This window comes from Thalassophryne amazonica, chromosome 16 (assembly GCF_902500255.1).
Source record: "Thalassophryne amazonica chromosome 16, fThaAma1.1, whole genome shotgun sequence".
NCBI classification, from domain to species: domain Eukaryota; kingdom Metazoa; phylum Chordata; class Actinopteri; order Batrachoidiformes; family Batrachoididae; genus Thalassophryne; species Thalassophryne amazonica.
In genome coordinates this window covers 30,687,729-30,706,738 of record NC_047118.1, presented here as the reverse complement: position 1 = coordinate 30,706,738, position 19,010 = coordinate 30,687,729, and the positions used below count along the sequence as shown (strand labels likewise).

General features: G+C 40.5%; 1 protein-coding gene across 6 annotated transcripts in view; it reads right to left on the bottom strand.

Moving 5' to 3' along the window:
• sez6l2 (seizure related 6 homolog (mouse)-like 2) overlaps positions 1–19,010 on the bottom strand; it is an 83,895-nt gene that overhangs the window by 14,393 nt on the left and 50,492 nt on the right. For all 6 annotated transcript variants that reach the window (XR_004565637.1, XM_034190438.1, XM_034190437.1 and 3 more), the window contains 4 exons: positions 12,343–12,481; positions 7,871–8,067; positions 779–973; positions 130–324 (listed from right to left, as the gene is read on the bottom strand). Coding sequence is in view for 5 of the 6 variants with exons in the window: in XM_034190438.1 (XP_034046329.1) it covers positions 130–324; positions 779–973; positions 7,871–8,067; positions 12,343–12,481 (726 nt within the window). In the remaining variant the exon portion in view is untranslated. The remainder of the gene's footprint in view (positions 1–129; positions 325–778; positions 974–7,870; positions 8,068–12,342; positions 12,482–19,010) is intronic.

Here is a 19,010-nt window from a genome sequence, read left to right as displayed (position 1 = left end):
AGTTTTAAGCAGAAATGATAATCGGTGAATCCTGCTGACGCACTGAAATGACACATGCTCAGTGAAGGCAGGGGGGGGACCAATTTTTAGGGGGACCATTTGGTCTGTGACACCAGAAAGCAAACTTACAGACACATTTCGGGCTGCGATCACTCCATTTAGGGGTTCCAGTGTCTCGTCCGTGACAGGAGATCTGATTGGTACCTTCCAGCTGGTAACCCTGGTTACAAGAGAAACGGACAACAGTTCCAACTGCAAAACCAGCCTCAGGACGCACGGATCGCGCTCCATTCACCACTTCTCCTGGGTCAGGACACTGCTGGACTGAAGGGGACAAAGTGAAACATTAATAATTTGGTCAGAACAGAAAAGCATTAAATATGATATTCTTTGGACAAAGAAGGAGTAATATGAGGAGATTTGCATTAATGATTCAAGGTAAATGAAAATGTTTGTGTGGGTACACACACACACACACACACACACACACACACACACACACACACACACACACACACACACACACACACACACACACACACACACACACACACACACAAAAGGAAACCAGTTTATATCTCATAAAATACCAAAGGGATTTCTAAATTAGTAAATATACTGCTTGCTAAAATTTGCTGCTTGCTTACTGCAACTACTACTACTGAACAAAAGCTTCTCTTCTAGTTTAGCCCATGCCTATGCCTATAACCTTTTTTAAGACACCCAGTGATATATCATTAGTTAAAATGTATTTAAAGAACTTGTCATTTATAATCACCTTTGACACATGTAGGGGGGTTGCTGCTCCAAGAAAGGTCCCACTGGCACGTAATGATGTCGGAGCCGCTGATGTCATATCCTGGTTCACACTGGTAAGTCAGCACACTGCCTCTGATGGGAGAGGAGTGGGACGAGCTGATCCAGCCATGTTCAATTTGAGGGAGGGTCGGGCAAGTGTCATTTGGTTCGACCTCTGTAAGACCCAGGGGAAGATGACAGGTTATTCCTAGATGAATTCTGTTAATAAAACATATTATTTCAGATGTGAGCAATGCTTTTCTGCTCAGGTATGAAGATTACATATTACATTTAAAATATACTAAAATTATATTATGGCAAAATAACTGGAAGCTATGACTTGAGGATGGTGAGCATTACTGGTGGCCTCTACTGGTGGTTGGCTCTCACTGCGGTATTGTATCACTTCCTGTTCCGGAGCACAGCAGTGTTTTGCTGTATCTGTTAGCTGTTTAATCTGCGCAGTTAGATTGATCTAGATAACGATTTGTTTCACAGTGTAATCTTTACGTGCCTTAACTAAAGCACTCCGTCTGCTGAATCACCTCTAAATTATTTACACATTATTCACTTTGTGTGTTTTTAGGAATCCGCTAGCTTAGCGCAGCTACTAGCTCTTAGCCGGTTTAGCATGGCGGCTTCTCCTGTCTCTCCCGCACTTTTCTGCTCTGGGTGTGAAATGTTTAGTTATTCCTCGGCCTCGTTTAGCAGTAATGGTACTTGTAATAAATGTAGCTTATTCGTAGCTTTGGAGGCCAGGCTGGGCGAATTGGAGACTCGGCTCCGCACCGTGGAAAATTCTACAGCTAGCCAGGCCCCTGTAGTCGGTGCAGACCAAGGTAGCTTAGCCACCGTTAGTTCCCTTCCAGCAGATCCCGAGCAGCCGGGAAAGTAGGCCGACTGGGTGACTGTGAGGAGGAAGCGTAGCCCTAAACAGAAGCCCCGTGTACACCACCAACCCGTTCACATCTCTAACCGCTTTTCCCCACTCGGCGACACACCCGCCGAGGATCAAACTCTAGTTATTGGCGACTCTGTTTTGAGAAATGTGAAGTTAGCGACACCAGCAACCATAGTCAATTGTCTTCCGGGGGCCAGAGCAGGCGACATTGAAGGAAATTTGAAACTGCTGGCTAAGGCTAAGCGTAAATTTGGTAAGATTGTAATTCACGTCGGCAGTAATGACACCCGGTTACGCCAATCGGAGATCACTAAAATTAACATTGAATCGGTGTGTAACTTTGCAAAAACAATGTCAGGCTCTGTAGTTTTCTCTGGGCCCCTCCCCAATCGGACAGGGAGTGACATGTTTAGCCGCATGTTCTCCCTGAATTGCTGGCTGTCTGAGTGGTGTCCAAAAAATGAGGTGGGCTTCATAGATAATTGGCAAAGCTTCTGGGGAAAACCTGGTCTTGTTAGGAGAGACGGCATCCATCCCACTTTGGATTGAGCAGCTCTCATTTCTAGAAATCTGGCCAATTTTATTAAATCCTCCAAACCGTGACTATCCAGGGTTGGGACCAGGAAGCAGAGTTGTAGTCTTACACACCTCTCTGCAGCTTCTCTCCCCCTGCCATCCCCTCATTACCCCATCCCCGTAGAGACGGTGCCTGCTCCCAGACCACCAATAACCAGCAAAAATCTATTTAAGCATAAAAATTCAAAAAGAAAAAATAATATAGCACCTTCAACTGCACCACAGACTAAAACAGTTAAATGTGGTCTATTAAACATTAGGTCTCTCTCTTCTAAGTCCCTGTTAGTAAATGATATAATAATTGATCAACATATTGATTTATTCTGCCTTACAGAAACCTGGTTACAGCAGGATGAATATGTTAGTTTAAATGAGTCAACACCCCCGAGTCACACTAACTGCCAGAACGCTCATAGCACGGGCCGAGGCAGAGGATTAGCAGCAATCTTCCATTCCAGCTTATTAATTAATCAAAAACCCAGACAGAGCTTTAATTCATTTGAAAGCTTGACTCTTAGTCTTGTCCATCCAAATTGGAAGTCCCAAAAACAAGTTTTATTTGTTATTATCTATCGTCCACCTGGTCGTTACTGTGAGTTTCTCTCTGAATTTTCAGACCTTTTGTCTGACTTAGTGCTTAGCTCAGATAAGATAATTATAGTGGGCGATTTTAACATCCACACAGATGCTGAGAATGACAGCCTCAACACTGCATTTAATCTATTATTAGACTCAGTTGGCTTTGTTCAAAATGTAAATGAGTCCACCCACCACTTTAATCATATCTTAGATCTTGTTCTGACTTATGGTATGGAAATTGAAGACTTAACAGTATTCCCTGAAAACTCCCTTCTGTCTGGTCATTTCTTAATAACATTTACATTTACTCTGATGGACTACCCAGCAGTGGGGAATAAGTTTCATTACACTAGAAGTCTTTCAGAAAGCGCTGTAACTAGGTTTAAGGATATGATTCCTTCTTTATGTTCTCTAATGCCATATACCAACACAGTGCAGAGTAGCTACCTAAACTCTGTGAGATAGAGTATCTCGTCAATGGTTTTACATCCTCATTGAAGACAACTTTGGATGCTGTAGCTCCTCTGAAAAAGAGAGCCTTAAATCAGAAGTGCCTGACTCCGTGGTATAACTCACAAACTCGCAGCTTAAAGCAGATAACCCATAAGTTGGAGAGGAAATGGCGTCTCACTAATTTAGAAGATCTTCACTTAGCCTGGAAAAAGAGTCTGTTGCTCTATAAAAAAGCCCTCCGTAAAGCTAGGACATCTTACTACTCATCACTAATTGAAGAAAATAAGAACAACCCCAGGTTTCTTTTCAGCACTGTAGCTAGGCTGACAAAGAGTCAGAGCTCTATTGAGCCGAGTATTCCTTTAACTTTAACTAGTAATGACTTCATGACTTTCTTTGCTAATAAAATTCTAACTATTAGAGAACAAATTACTCATAACCATCCCAAAGACATATTGTTATCTTTGGCTGCTTTCAGTGATGCCGGTATTTGGTTAGACTCTTTCTCTCTGATTGTTCTGTCTGAGTTATTTTCATTAGTTACTTCCTCCAAACCATCAACATGTCTATTAGACCCCATTCCTACCAGGCTGCTCAAGGAAGCCCTACCATTAATTAATGCTTCGATCTTAAATATGATCAATCTATCTTTATTAGTTGGCTATGTACCACAGGCTTTTAAGGTGGCAGTAATTAAACCATTACTTAAAAAGCCATCACTTGACCCAGCTATCTTAGCTAATTATAGGCCAATCTCCAACCTTCCTTTTCTCTCAAAAATTCTTGAAAGGGTAGTTGTAAAACAGCTAACTGATAATCTGCAGAGGAATGGTCTATTTGAAGAGTTTCAATCAGGTTTTAGAATCCATCATAGTACAGAAACAGCATTAGTGAAGGTTACAAATGATCTTCTTATGGCCTCAGACAGTGGACTCATCTCTGTGCTTGTTCTGTTAGACCTCAGTGCTGCTTTTGATACTGTTGACCATAAAATTTTATTACAGAGATTAGAGCATGCCATAGGTATTAAAGGCACTGCACTGCAGTGGTTTGAATCATATTTATCTAATAGATTACAATTTGTTCATGTAAATGGGGAATCTTCTTCACAGACTAAGGTTAATTATGGAGTTCCACAAGGTTCTGTGCTAGGACCAATTTTATTCACTTTATACATGTTTCCCTTAGGCAGTATTATTAGACAGCATTGCTTAAATTTTCATTGTTACACAGATGATACCCAGCTTTATCTATCCATGAAGCCAGAGGACACACACCAATTAGCTAAACTGCAGGATTGTCTTACAGACATAAAGACATGGATGACCTCTAATTTCCTGCTTTTAAACTCAGATAAAACTGAAGTTATTGTACTTGGCCCCACAAATCTTAGAAACATGGTGTCTAACCAGATCCTTACTCTGGATGGCATTACCCTGACCTTTAGTAATACTGTGAGAAATCTTGGAGTCATTTTTGATCAGGATATGTCATTCAATGCGCATATTAAACAAATATGTAGGACTGCTTTTTTGCATTTGCGCAATATCTCTAAAATTAGAAAGGTCTTGTCTCAGAGTGATGCTGAAAAACTAATTCATGCATTTATTTCCTCTAGGCTGGACTATTGTAATTCATTATTATCAGGTTGTCCTAAAAGTTCCCTGAAAAGCCTTCAGTTAATTCAAAATGCTGCAGCTAGAGTACTGACAGGGACTAGAAGGAGAGAGCATATCTCACCCATATTGGCCTCTCTTCATTGGCTTCCTGTTAATTCTAGAATAGAATTTAAAATTCTTCTTCTTACTTATAAGGTTTTGAATAATCAGGTCCCATCTTATCTTAGGGACCTCATAGTACCATATCACCTCAATAGAGCGTAATTATTGTATGGCCTTGCCTTACAATATAAAGCGCCTTGGGGCAACTGTTTGTTGTGATATGGCGCTATATAAATAAAATTGATTTGATTTGATTACCTGTATGAATTTTTTTACTTTATATTCAAATACACAACAGTCTCATTATAGTTTCATGGCAATGGTGATTCTTGTGGGGAGCTTGATGGGGCTGTAGACCCCTTAAGAATTTAGTAGCCCCACCAGAAAAACTGACGTGTCATTAAAATCCTGTTTTCAGCCTTAGATTCTCACATTCTATGACTGATAACAGTAACGGACACAGCTAATCTAAATGTTAGCTTCGATAGCTCCTATCTGAAAAGTTAACTGTGCCAAAATAATAAACCACTGAAACATTTCGCTGAAGTTATGGCTAACTGCTAGCTTTATTGTATTCGCCCTATTGAGATATCCCATAATCCCTTGCGTGCCACAGAGTTACTGCTAGAGGTGGGCGATACCGAGAATTTTGGTATTGATCCAATACCAAGTAAATACAGACCCAGTATTGCCGATATCGATACCAATACCAATACTTTTTCATATTTAAGCATCATAGAGTCAAAGGATCCAAAAGACCTAGGATAGAATTTTGCCAAACATTGTACGTGACAACAAAATACTTTATTATCACAATCAACATTTTTGTTTAAAAAATATCACTCAACACAACTTAAAACAAACTCTCCTGAGGTAGAGGGCTGACAAACCACAATACAAGGGTGCGCTGCTCCGTGTTGTGTGACACAGCGCAGTGCTGCTCTTACAGACAGAGAGTAGACCTTGATGAAGCTGCGTGTGCAGCAGTCAGTGCGTGCGGGATAGAAAAAAAGCTTGAGTATCGATCTTTTTACATGAGGCCCGTTCAATATCAATACCAGCATTGGTATCAATATTATCGATATTAGGATTGATCCGTGCACCTCTAGTTACTGCAGTCTAAACAACACAGAGAAACCACATGAAGACAATTACAAATGAACATTATACAACCAAAATGTAATTTTTTTATGCTTTTCATCATGTTAATAAGGGACTGCATGCATGAGACCCTGAAAACTTGCTAAAACAAATATTCCAAATAATGCATGTCTGCCCCCTTTAACCTGCATGGATCTTCATGAACACAAACTGAATTTCAGACATCTTACATATATTACTCTGGAACAAACAGTGTTGTAAAGGGCAACAAGCAGGGCATTAGAGAGCAAACTTCACTTTCCCTCTGAACGACATGAACAGGAAGCGATCGTAGCTCAAAGCAACTCCCACTGAAAATAACGGAGAAACAACCTGAGCTTCTGGCATGTTTACATAAAACAAACACAATAACAACGTCTAAAAACCCAGATAACATATCCACGAGGAGTTGTAGGCACAATATACAATGAGTTTTATGTTGCGATGTTAATGCTGTTGTCTGTGTGCAGCAGTTAAAGTGCAGCCTGATCAGAGCATCTCAATGCCTTTCTCAATGTTAATGATATCTTGCAGAGCGGAGACCTCTTTAAAGTTTTGTGAGATTTTGTGGGATTTGAAACCTCAATTGGGCGAATGAGTTTAGCTTTGGCTTAGTTTTTGGCTCAAAAACCATGAACAACAGATGCAATGAAGTGAAATTTTAATATGTTGTAGCCTAAAAATGGAGATTTCCAAAAACATTTAGCATGGCAAGATCAGACAATGATCAAGATGTACAAGAACAATTAAACAAATACAGCGGGTAAAATAAATACTGAACACGTCACCATTTTTCTCATTAAAAATATTTCTAAAGGTGCTATTGACATGAAATTCTCACTACATGTTGGGAACAACCCAAGTAATCCATACATACAAAGAAATCAAACCACAGATGTCCATAAATTAAGTTATGTGTAATAATGTGAAATGACACAAAGAACATGTATTGAACACCTGAAGAAAGGGAGGTGCAAAAAGCTATGGAAAGCCAAGACACCAGCTGAAATCTATCAGTAATTACAATGCAATCCTGCCCTTTATCAGTGCAAATTAATATCAGATAGTTCAGTCCCAACTGATGGCCTATAGAAAGGTATCACATTACCCTGGTGTCACACAAGAAACATCTCATGATAGGCAAAAGCAATGAGCTTTCTCAAAATCTTTGCAACTTTTTTGTTGCAAAACATACTGACGGCATTAGTTAGAGAAGGATTTCTAAACTTCTGAATGTTCCAGTGAGCACTGTGGAGCCATAATCTGGAAGACAAAAGAACATAATTTCACCATAAACCAGCCATGACCAGGTGCTCCTCACAAGATTTCTGACAGAGGAGTGAGAAGAATTATCAGTAGAGTAGTAGAGCGCTAAAGACCAATTCAGAAAGGAATGCTTCAAAAAGACCTGCAATTAGCAGGTCCAATTGTTTGTGTGGAAGAATGGGCCGAAATCACACTTGAGCAATGCATGCGACTAGTTTCTCCGTACGGGGGGCATCTTGAAGCTTCATTATCAACAAAGGCTTTTCTATGAAGTATTAAACAAATTTCAGTAAGTGTGCTCAATACTTTTTTCCTTGTGTCATTCTATTTCATTACACATAACTTCATACTTGTACACATCTGTTTTGGTTTCTTTCCACGTATGGATTACTTGGCTTATTACTGATATCTGGTGAAATGATTCTTATATTCTTACCGTGAAAATGAATGACGAATCCTTGACTCAGGATGAAACTGGAATCATCTGGATCACTTTGAAATTGAATGGTGACCTCTGATCCAGCAGATACCACCTGGAAGCGTTCTTTGGAGCCCAGGTATTGTCCAATCACATTGGACATGAGGTCACGGCCATCAAATACAGTTAGCACATCAGTATGGCGGATATTTAGGCTTAAAAAGGGAAAAGATGACACTGGATAAGAGAAGATAAAGGTATCTTCAACAGGGTTGACAGTTAACACTGAGCATGCTGATGGTGAGGACAAGAGAAAAGAAGAAGGAACTTCCAACAGCCATTTGCCTTTTTGCTATTTCACCAGTATTTTTGTTTTGAAAAAGGATTTGTGTCTTTTTTAGTACACTTTTACATAGAGGAATACTCAAGAGATTGATTCAGTAAATTTCTAGTTTGAGAACAAGATGTTCTGCTATCTGCACCACTGGAAATGTAGCATATTTCCTTGACACAAATTCATATAACCCATGTGATTTTTGTTGTTGTCTGTATATGAAAAGTCAAAGACAGATTGGCACGCTATATATGATTTTTAATTAGTGTGGTGTTCAAGCCCGCGGCTCTTCCACAGGCTGGTTCCAGATTTGGTCTGCAAATCTTTTTTTCTGATTTCATAGGTATCTTTGTGACCCAGCAGCCCACATGGTTTGTGTGTGTTTTGTGAATTGAACATATATACCATCTGAGTCTGCCTCAGTATCCTAAAAAAGTAAGAAAAAATAATTTAATGAGATTCCAGATTAAAAGTCAGTCTCGTAGTTACTGTGAGAAAACTGGTGTTCATCAGGCATGCGTTCTGGCACCAACACTGTTCCATGCTTAGATGGACTGGGCAATAGGTCGGGTTATGGAAAATGGCGGCATAATCATCTTTGCCGGCGAGGAAAGTTTCACTGACCTTGACATCATAGATGATGCATGATCTTTGTGGAATCAATGGATACTCTCATTGCAGCACTTGAGAAGCTGAATGAGGAACTGCAGTATCTGGGTATGTGTTTGTCTAGGAGCAAGGCTAAGATCCAGGCTTTCAGTGACTTCCTGGACTCAGCCATCATAAGTGTATCTGTATGTGGTGAAAGTGTTGAAGTTGTAGAAATATTCATGTCTCAGGATCCTCAGTTTTAAAGGTCGAGAAACACGTGGGAAGAGCTTATGGAGTCATGAGGCTGCTGGACAGAGGTGTTTGGTGGTCCTGGTGCTTCCTGTTTTGTTATAAGGTTGTGAGATATGGACACTAAACAGTGACTTAAGTCTTTGGTACTTTATCTCTTTGAAGGATCTTTCGATACCACCAGAATTTTTCCTGGTGTATCACTTGCATTGTGAGGGTGTGTCAGCTTTAACATTTTCATCATGTGGCATATTTCTTGGTACATGATCCAGCACACAGGTGCCGGAATGTTGCGCACTCCTGTGGCTGGAGAAGGCCAAGGAGACGCCCACATTTCACCTGACTGTGGCCGATGGATGTTTCCTTTTGAACGTTATGGGGTGGTGGGTGCAGCGACACCAGTGCATGTTCCCAGACTTGACTTAGGTTTCAGACATTTTGAATTCCATGGAAGACAAGACAGATGAAATATAACTTTCAACAGCAATATGAATGACTGTGGCTTGGTGGGAAGTGCAGGTTCCTTAGAAACAGAGAACTCACTTGATTAATACATTACTGTTTCTATCATCATACTATAACAAATCTTGATGCTTATTTAAGTAGATCTAACTCAAATTCACTAAATACATTTTTCTTAAAATAAGATTTAATGGTTGAATAATATGAGTTAAATAAATTTAAAAGTCTTTACAAAGTTCTTGTGTTCTGGTAATTTATTCGGGTTTATAGTGTACTCCATCTTTACTCCTTTTGGGGAGCATAGGGCATCACTGTGGCTTTCTACCTCACTCTAATGTTGGTGGTTTTCTATGGCTTCTTCCACATTATGTTGTTCTGAACAAGCTCGTCTAGTACACTGCACCTCCATGACTCCCTTGGACCTCTGAGTGTCCCATTTGAGGGAGGTAGTGCAAAGTCACTCAGAGTTAAGTAAAATGGGGGCTTCGTGTACTCCATGACCTCTACGATAACAGTGAAAGTCTGACTTGAAGGCCCAAACAGAATAGCAAATGGAGCTTTGTTGAAAGCTCCAAAGGCAAACCACCTACGTACCTGGTGGAATTATAGGGTTACTGAACCTGAAGTGATGGAAATGTTTTCCCTTAATATTGTGTACAAAAACTCAACAGGAAATTTGTGGTCTTTTTGCTGACTGCAAATCTGTGAACAGCAGTTTTTGTTTTCTCATTATTACCATCCTGCAAGTGTGGTGATTTTACAAGTGACATGAATAAAGCAATTGCAGATGGTCTGTTCAGTATTCTAATAAATTACTAAATTTTTATCCATATTACACAGTCCCTGCGACAGACTGATGCCTCTCTCCATCCACCACATCACTCCTGTTCTCCAATAGCTCCACTGGCTTCCGGTTGAGTTTCGCTTTCAATTCAAAACCCATTCACAACCTCTCCCCCACATATCTGTTCGACCTCTTCCATGTTCCTGCTCCCTCAGATCTTCTTCCTCCATGCACCTATCTGTCTCCTCCGCCCAACTCACTCCTACCATGGGGAGCAGAGCATTATTATTTATTTAATTTCATTTATATAGCGCCAAATCACAACAGCATTGCCTCAAGGCGCTTCACACAAGTAAAGCCCCTTTCACACTGGCATATTCGTAGAGCTGCTTATTGTGGCGTATCGTCTACGCCAAGTTGAGTAGCTCTCCGCCCACTTTTAGCAGCTCTACATCGAGTTTTTGCTCCCTACGCAGCAGTATGTTGAGGTCTACGTGCGTAGGACAGAAGAAATTAAACATGTTTAATTTTCTTTGACGTAGCGTGCTGGACATAGTTTTAAGCAGGTCTGCCCAGCACAGTGTTACTGCATGCACGTCTGTGCAACACGGCGCTCCTGTACACAACCAAAAACTGAGTGTGTGAATCCAGAGGAATCAGCTGAGAACATGATCATACAGCCCACAGAACCTGTGTGTGCTCAGAACAGGGAATCAAACCTCAGCTCAGAAATCCAGAAACAGCAGGTCGCTCGCTCGTTCTCTCTGTCATGCTCTTTCACTCTGTCTGTCTGTCTCTCTCTCTCTGTGTGTGTCTGATCAAACAATACGCGCTGTGACTTTAAAAGCCTTGTCGCTGCATGTCGTGCGATCATCAAACGCCCTGATCGAGCAGGTCTGATCAAACCTGAATATGCGCTGTGACTCTTTAAAATAAAAGCCTCGTCGCTGCATGTCGGTGCGCTTATCAGATGTCCTGATCAGTCGATCAGGTCTGATCAAATCAGCAGACCTGATTGGAGCAGCCGGAGCTTTAAAAGTTTAGAGTCACAGTGCTTCATTCACAGCAGCCTTTACCACAGCCAGACTCAGCAGCATCTGTAAAAAATGAAAATGATCCACCAAGACAAAAAATAATAATGATAACAATAATGTTAAATGACTGTTTCTGAGCCGCACCACACCGTGCAGTAGAGAACAGAGCGCACTTCCACAGAGGCAGAAAATAGCAGCTTTGGCTACATATGTGGCAGTAATGAAACTGTAAAAACCTCATGATACAGTCCACTGTTTTACAAGTGCAGTGGTGTGTTCTGCACAGCCGGCAGGAGGGAACTGGTTTTAAATAGTGGCAAGGGCTATACACGACTGTGTGCACATTAAAAAGCGATCACACGCAGCTGCAAGCAGATACGAACATGGAAAAAGGCTGAGTACACACGCATTGTTGGCGTATTTAAAGGAAACACAACACCGCAATACGCAGCGCTACGAATACGCCGATGTGAAAGGGGCTTAAGGTCTAACCTTACTAACCCCCAGAGCAGCAGTGGCAAGGAAAAACTCCCTCTGAGGAAGAAGCCTCAAGCAGACCAGACTCAAAGGGGTGACCCTCTGCTTGGGCCATGATACAGACACAGCATTCAGCCGCTCTGCTCCCTGTCTTTTGGATTTATTACCATCCCAACTCAGAAACATTGATTCACTCCTCCATTTCAAATCACAACTCAATACACATCTGTTTATGACTACTTATTCCCTCTGATGTCTATTGCTCTGTCTATTCTAATGATTTTATGGATTTTTATTGTCGTTTCTTCTTAATAGATTTTGTGTATTATTGTACGGTGTCCTTGAATGCCAAGAAAGGCTCTGTCAAATAAAATGTATTATTATTAAGCAAATTATGATTATTTACCCCACCTCACGCCCTATTACTGCTGGACCAGGCACCAGCCCCCCACGACCTGATCTTGGATAAGCGGTTGAAGATGAGTGTGTGTGTGTATATATATATATATTATATATATTACACAGTACTCTGATATTCATTTCATCTTTCAATACTCACATCTGGATGTCCAGTTCAATACGTTTCTCCTCATTACCGTGAATTTGCCATACACAGTCTAGTCCCTTGGAGTAGCTTTGGGGCCAATCAGGAGACAGGATAGCACCCGAAGGCTCAGTCAGCTCCCCTCCACACAACGCTTACAGAGACAGAGAGAAAGTGAGGTAAAAATCTGACATTCAAAATAGGAAAAGAGAACCAAACCAAAAACAGGGATAGGGGATCAAAATGATCACGGAAGAGAGAACATATTTGAAAATTCTAGAATACGACAGATATGTAAACATGTATGTCAAAGACAAATCAAAGTGACATTCATCTCAACATTGTTCCTCTTTTTAAACAAAACTGTTTCAAATATTTGTATCTTTGTTATGACTGTTTTGTCAGATACCACCACCACTACTTCTACTAATAACAACAATTTATTTGTATTGCACTTTCTGGTGCAGATTATACATTTCAAACTGATTTTACATTAAACTTACACATCAATAAACAACAGTACACTGAAACTAAAACAGGACAAAAACAAAAATAAAAACATGCACAGTAGTTATCTTAAAATCAACCTCTCTGAGTTTACAACAGCTAACTAACCCTAGACATTTCCTGACAAAATCATCCTCATTTCATTACCTTGATTTAAAAGATTCAGCTGAATCAGACTGTTTTAACCTCAGATGGCAGGCTGTTCCAAAAAACAATGGCACAATACGAAAAAAGCCTTTTCACCCCATGATGTCTAACATATAGAAATCCATCATTCTGCATTCTGAGAATGCAGAGCACAAGTTGGTACATAAGATCTTGCAAGATCTACCAAGTAGGAGGGGGGCAGTCCATTTAAAACTTTTATACTCAGCTATAATATAAATACAATACTTTTGTTTTGTTCCCAATTTTCAATCACGCAAAAGATGTAAAATTTCTGCTGTGCACGCAAAAGGCTTATGATAATTTGTTAAAATCTGTGTTACTGAGCTTCACCTTTGTCAAGATAATCCTGGCTGATGTGGCATATCAAAATGCTGAATGTCCACCAGCTGTTGCCCGTGAATCAGTGGTGGGCATATTTCCGCTAATTCGCTAACTGCTAATTAGTGAAGCTAAAGTTTTCATTAGTGGATTAGCTTTTTGAATTTGAAAACCAATTAGCTTTGGCTAAATTTAGTTCCGCTAACTTTCACTCTGCTAACATTTTCTTTTTTTGCTGGTAAAGTGAGTACATTTAATGGTCAAAAATGTTTGTAAACCCTAAAATCATACATGTTTATTAATGCAGAGAGCTAGATAACACTTCCAGTTCACAGGTCAAAGCACACAAGTGCTGGTATAAGTTGGTTCCACTCCTCCAGCCAAGACAAAGGAGTCGGTATCGGGTTATTTGGTCACGTGACTTTTAGTCAGGATTCTGACATTTTGCTGATTGCTGTCTCTTTGTATAAGAGACTGTGGTACAGACGGTTGCCCAGTTCCGGATCACCTCTTTTAAAGTCCCGCTATACGGAGCCATAATGCAACTGAATGTCCTTTATTGTGTATTGTTGTATTGGGTATTTAGATGTTATTTAGCTGAAAACGTCTGGGTGGTGTAGCACTTCTACTTAAAGTGTGAAGCCACTTTATGTGTGGCACAAACATTTGCCAGAAACGGATCACTTTTGCCAGTTCTGGATCACGACACCCTGCGTCACTTTGGGGGTATTCCTGGCATCTGGCTGGAGCCCTTGTAATGCAGAATGATACACACTGTTGGCCTCTCTTCATTGGCTTCCTGTTAATTCTAGAATAGAATTTAAAATTCTTCTTCTTACTTATAAGGTTTTGAATAATCAGGTCCCATCTTATCTTAGGGACCTCATAGTACCATATCACCCCAATAGAGCGCTTCGCTCTCAGATTGCAGGCTTACTTGTAGTTCCTAGGGTTTGTAAGAGTAGAATGGGAGGCAGAGCCTTCAGCTTTCAGGCTCCTCTCCTCTGGAACCAGCTCCCAATTCAGATCAGGGAGACAGACACCCTCTCTACTTTTAAGATTAGGCTTAAAACTTTCCTTTTTGCTAAAGCTTATAGTTAGGGCTGGATCGGGTGACCCCTGAACCATCCCTTAGTTATGCTGCTATAGACTTAGACTGCTGGGGTGTTCCCATGATGCACTGAGTGTTTCTTTCTCTTTTTGCTCTGTATGCATCACTCTGCATTTAATCATTAGTGATTGATCTCTGCTCTCTTCCACAGCATGTCTTTTTCCTGGTTCTCTCCCTCAGCCCCAGCCAGTCCCAGCAGAAGACTGCCCCTCCCTGAGCCTGGTTCTGCTGGAGATTTCTTCCTGTTAAAAGGGAGTTTTTCCTTCCCACTGTCGCCAAGTGCTTGCTCACAGGAGGTCGTTTTGACCGTTGGGGTTTTTCCATAATTATTGCATGGCTTTGCCTTACAATATAAAGCACCTTGGGGCAACTGTTTGTTGTGATTTGGCGCTATATAAATAAAATTGATTTGATTTGATTGTTCCCGAGAATGCGTTTTGAACACAAAATTATAGAAATTATACTTATTAAATGAGAATTTACTTAGTTTCGAAAAGCACCGTTATACGTTTTTACGAGCAAAAAATGAAGTGTGGAGGTGAGATTTCTCCCGAATTAAAAAGTAAAAGCCCCCACATTCATGTCCATTCGTGATTTTGAGATGATCCCCAAAGTCCACATGGATCACAAGTACAGACACGAGGCTGCTGCTTCAAGTGATCTGGAACTGGCAAATTTTCACGTCGGAGATAAATGCGCGCAGCAATTAAACAGCAAGACATAACACACTGACATTTTCTACCCAAGTAAGTAAGTATTTTCCCACTCTAGAACAAAAACACCGAACGGCTAACTCACCTTTGCTACGTTTTAGAGATCGTTACTTTAAAACTTGCACGAATGAGTGAGTCAGAAAAAGCGCGCACACCGCAGACACCGGGATGTTTTGATTCTGATCACAAGGATGGCTGGATCTGGTCGAGCTTGTGGTCGTTTGTAGACAAAACATCAATCTTTCCATGGGTACCAAGTATTGGCTTATTTTGTATCGGCACAAAAACTACAGCAGTGATCCGGAACTGGCAATGATCCGGAACTGGGCAAGTGACTGTACCAGTGCTAGTGCTGGTACGAAGACAAGACGTTACACTGTGGACAAAAACAGTATGTAAGCAGCTCAAAAGTCAGTATTTTTATTTATTTCGTTTTTGTGCATTTGTTTTGTGTTTGTGAATGCAATACGGGTGAGCCGTAGTTCCATTAACGGTTTATAAATATATAATATAGAGATAAACTGTGACTTCTAATACTGTGATTTACTGCTTTTGATAAAGATGATGACAGTGTTTGGGGTTTTATTTTTTATTTATTTATTTTTCATGTTTTTGTTGTGTGTTTGCCTTTGAATTTACCCAGCAGCCCCTGCGGCGCTTAAGCTCGAAACTGGCTTATCAATAGCCGACAGTGTACCGAGGCAATACTAAAAGTTAGCGGTTAACTGTAACTTCCGCTAAATTTTTTTGTGGTTTAACGTTATAAAAGTTAACTTTTGAGTTAGCGGTTTAATGGCTATCGAAAGTAACTTTTTGGTTAGCTATGCCCACCACTGCCGTGAACTGAATGCTCATTTCATGATCATAAACCACTTCTAAAGTTGCTTACAAGCAGTCTCCCAACTGCAGACCATGCGTAACCACGCCAGCTCAGAACTGCCACATCCCACATCCCGCTTCTTCACCAAATAAAAATCTTTTATCAAGGTCAACTCCACATTTTAGCATCTTGATATACCACATCTGCTAGATGGATGGATTATTTTGACCAAAGTGAAGTGCTCACGAACATGGATTTTTAACAAATTTGTGAACAAAATTTTCTTTGTGTGCATAGTAGTCTTATATCTTTTACTTTAACTTATAAAAAAATGAGATCAAAAACAAAATGTGTTGCATTGATACTTTTGTTGAATATATATTCTAATTGCAGCGGTTAACTTGTTTGCTTTCCCAAACATGTAAGATTGAATAGATCATGACATGGAAAAATCTATATATCGCAAATATGTAGCGTGTGATTCGTCCATTATATCCATAGTAGCTGTGACAGATGTTAATATCCAAGGAGACATAAAAAGTGCTCATATGATAAGTGCCAGAGTAGAACACTGTAACATAAGATGCCAACATCTGCTAAAATAAGACCAGCTTTGAAATAATTATTTGCTTTCAGTGCATTTAGAGATATCTATTAAATATTACTGACAGATGCGAGCTCTCTGAGCCTCCATCAGATTGTTATGCAACTACTTGAGCAATTTCCAATCTGAGTGAGAAAGACAGTCACCTCTATATATGGACTCTCAAGACCTTGTTGCCAACTGTGAAATCTCTGATTTCATCTCCACGCTGAGCACTGATGTGACAAACACCCAGCAAGCCATCCTGAGCATCACTGTGCATGACGTGCTTTTCTGTGAGAGAAGTATGCCACACAGCCTGTGACTTTCTGCCACTTAACTCCGTTAATCTCAGTACACCTTTGAAATTGAAAAGGCAGCACTGACATCTGTCTGTTTGTGTGTCTAAATAAAAAACAAAACAAGAATTGATATTTTAAACTGAACCTTGACCCAGATAAAATGTGAGAACTATAAACGTGGAGTGAAATTTTCTTGTTAAAAAAAGATTAACAACATGTTTTGCCCAACGAGTGACTTAAGGTGATTAGAACATGTCTCTGACACAAGGTCTCTTTGGAGGCTCATTGGACACCACTGGTATGACTTTGTGTCAAATGATGGGTTACTTAGGGTGACTGAGATGAGGGGTATCACTTGCATTGTGAGAGAATGTCAACTATGATATTTTTGCCACATGACACTTTTCTCCATGCATGATCCAACATGCAGTTGCCTAAGTCAGTGTTTTTCAACCTTTTTTGAGCCGCGGCACCCTTTTTATATTTACAAAATCCTGCAGCACACCACCAACTAAAATAATATTATAATTCTATTACCTCTGGTTTTGCGCAAAACCCAATTATCGCAATAGAAAATCAATACAGAAAACATCGCATTTCGAAAATCCTCAAGCATTTTGCGCTCTGATCTCAAGTAGGGCTGTCACGATTAGGAATTTCTGGAGACGATTAATTGTCAGACAAATAATTGCGATTGACGAATATATTGTCTATTTTTTTTCTTTTTTTCCCCCCTTCTTTATATTCTACTATTGTAGTATAATTACACAACTCTGGAAGAACGTTTGGCTTCTGTGAGTGGAGAAACGGAATGGTGCAACATTTTTATTTTTATCTTCATTTTACATACAGTCCCAACTTTTTCTGATTTGTGGTTGTTTCTGTTGCATTTCTGAAATTGTTTCTCCTCATCAGTCACGTTTTGTGCTTAAACACTGCATTAAGCTCAAGATTGAACAAATAAATACCTTTGGAAAATAACAGCTGTTAAAGTTCAGAGTTCTTACCTGCTTTTTGTGATCTGTGCGTCTGAACATTGTTTTTTTTGTGGCTCTCAGTTCATTCATATATTCTCATTTTTTAAATATGTTTTTAAATATATTTGACCGTTTATTTCATCTCATGATCTCATAAATTCAGCATATAACGCGCACATGGTGTGAACAGGACGGTAACGGCAGAATCACACCTTTAGAGAAAGTTCAGAGAGAAGTAAAGGCAGCTTCACGTTTCCGTTTTGTTAACATGTTCACTGGGGTTAAAATCCTCTCTCTGCTCTGAGCTGGCTGTGCACTGAGCCTGCATTCAGGAATCTCCCTGACCCACCCCCTCCCCTCCCTGACCCACCCCCTCCCTCGCAGTCTGCAGCCTGTTAACTCCGCGCGCACACACACAGGCACAGACACACACACACTGACAGCTCCGCATTTTAGACGGGTTTTGAAGGAGACGGCACTGTTTTAATCGGCCGTCAGCCTCGTTATTGTCCCGCCTTAAGACGAGAGCGAGGCTGCAGCACAATGACGTCAGATTCTGAGTCGTTTTATGCTTTGTGGATAAAATAAATAATTCACGGTAATCGCGAATATGAAAAATAATCGCGAATATGAAAAATACCCACGGCACCCCTGACGATCGATCACGGCACCCTAGGGTGCCGCGGCACCCCGGTTGAGAATCACTGGCCTAAGTGGACAGGAGACAAGTGGCTGGAGAAGGTCCAAGGACAGGCTTATGTTTCACCTGGCTGCAACAGACCTGTTGCATGTCTGGGTGGTTGTCATCGAGGACCACAGGAATTTCCATAGAGTGGTTGATGGTCCTCGGCCTTTGAGATCAACAGTAGGGAGGAATGTTATTTCAACAAATTTGGAAATCTATAAATGTTACATGGAATATGGAAATACGAGGTCTGTGAGAAAAGTAACGGACCTTTTTATTTTTTTCAAAAACTATATGGATTTGATTCATATGTTTTTACATCAGCCAAGCTTGAACCTTCGTGCGCAAGCGTGAGTTTTTCCACGCCTGTCGGTTGCGTCATTCGCCTGTGGGCAGGCTTTGAGTGAGCACTGGTCCTCCCCCCTCGTCAGATTTTCATTGCGAGGAAATGGTGGAATGATTTGGGCTTTTTTTCCATCAGACTTTTTTCAGAAACTGT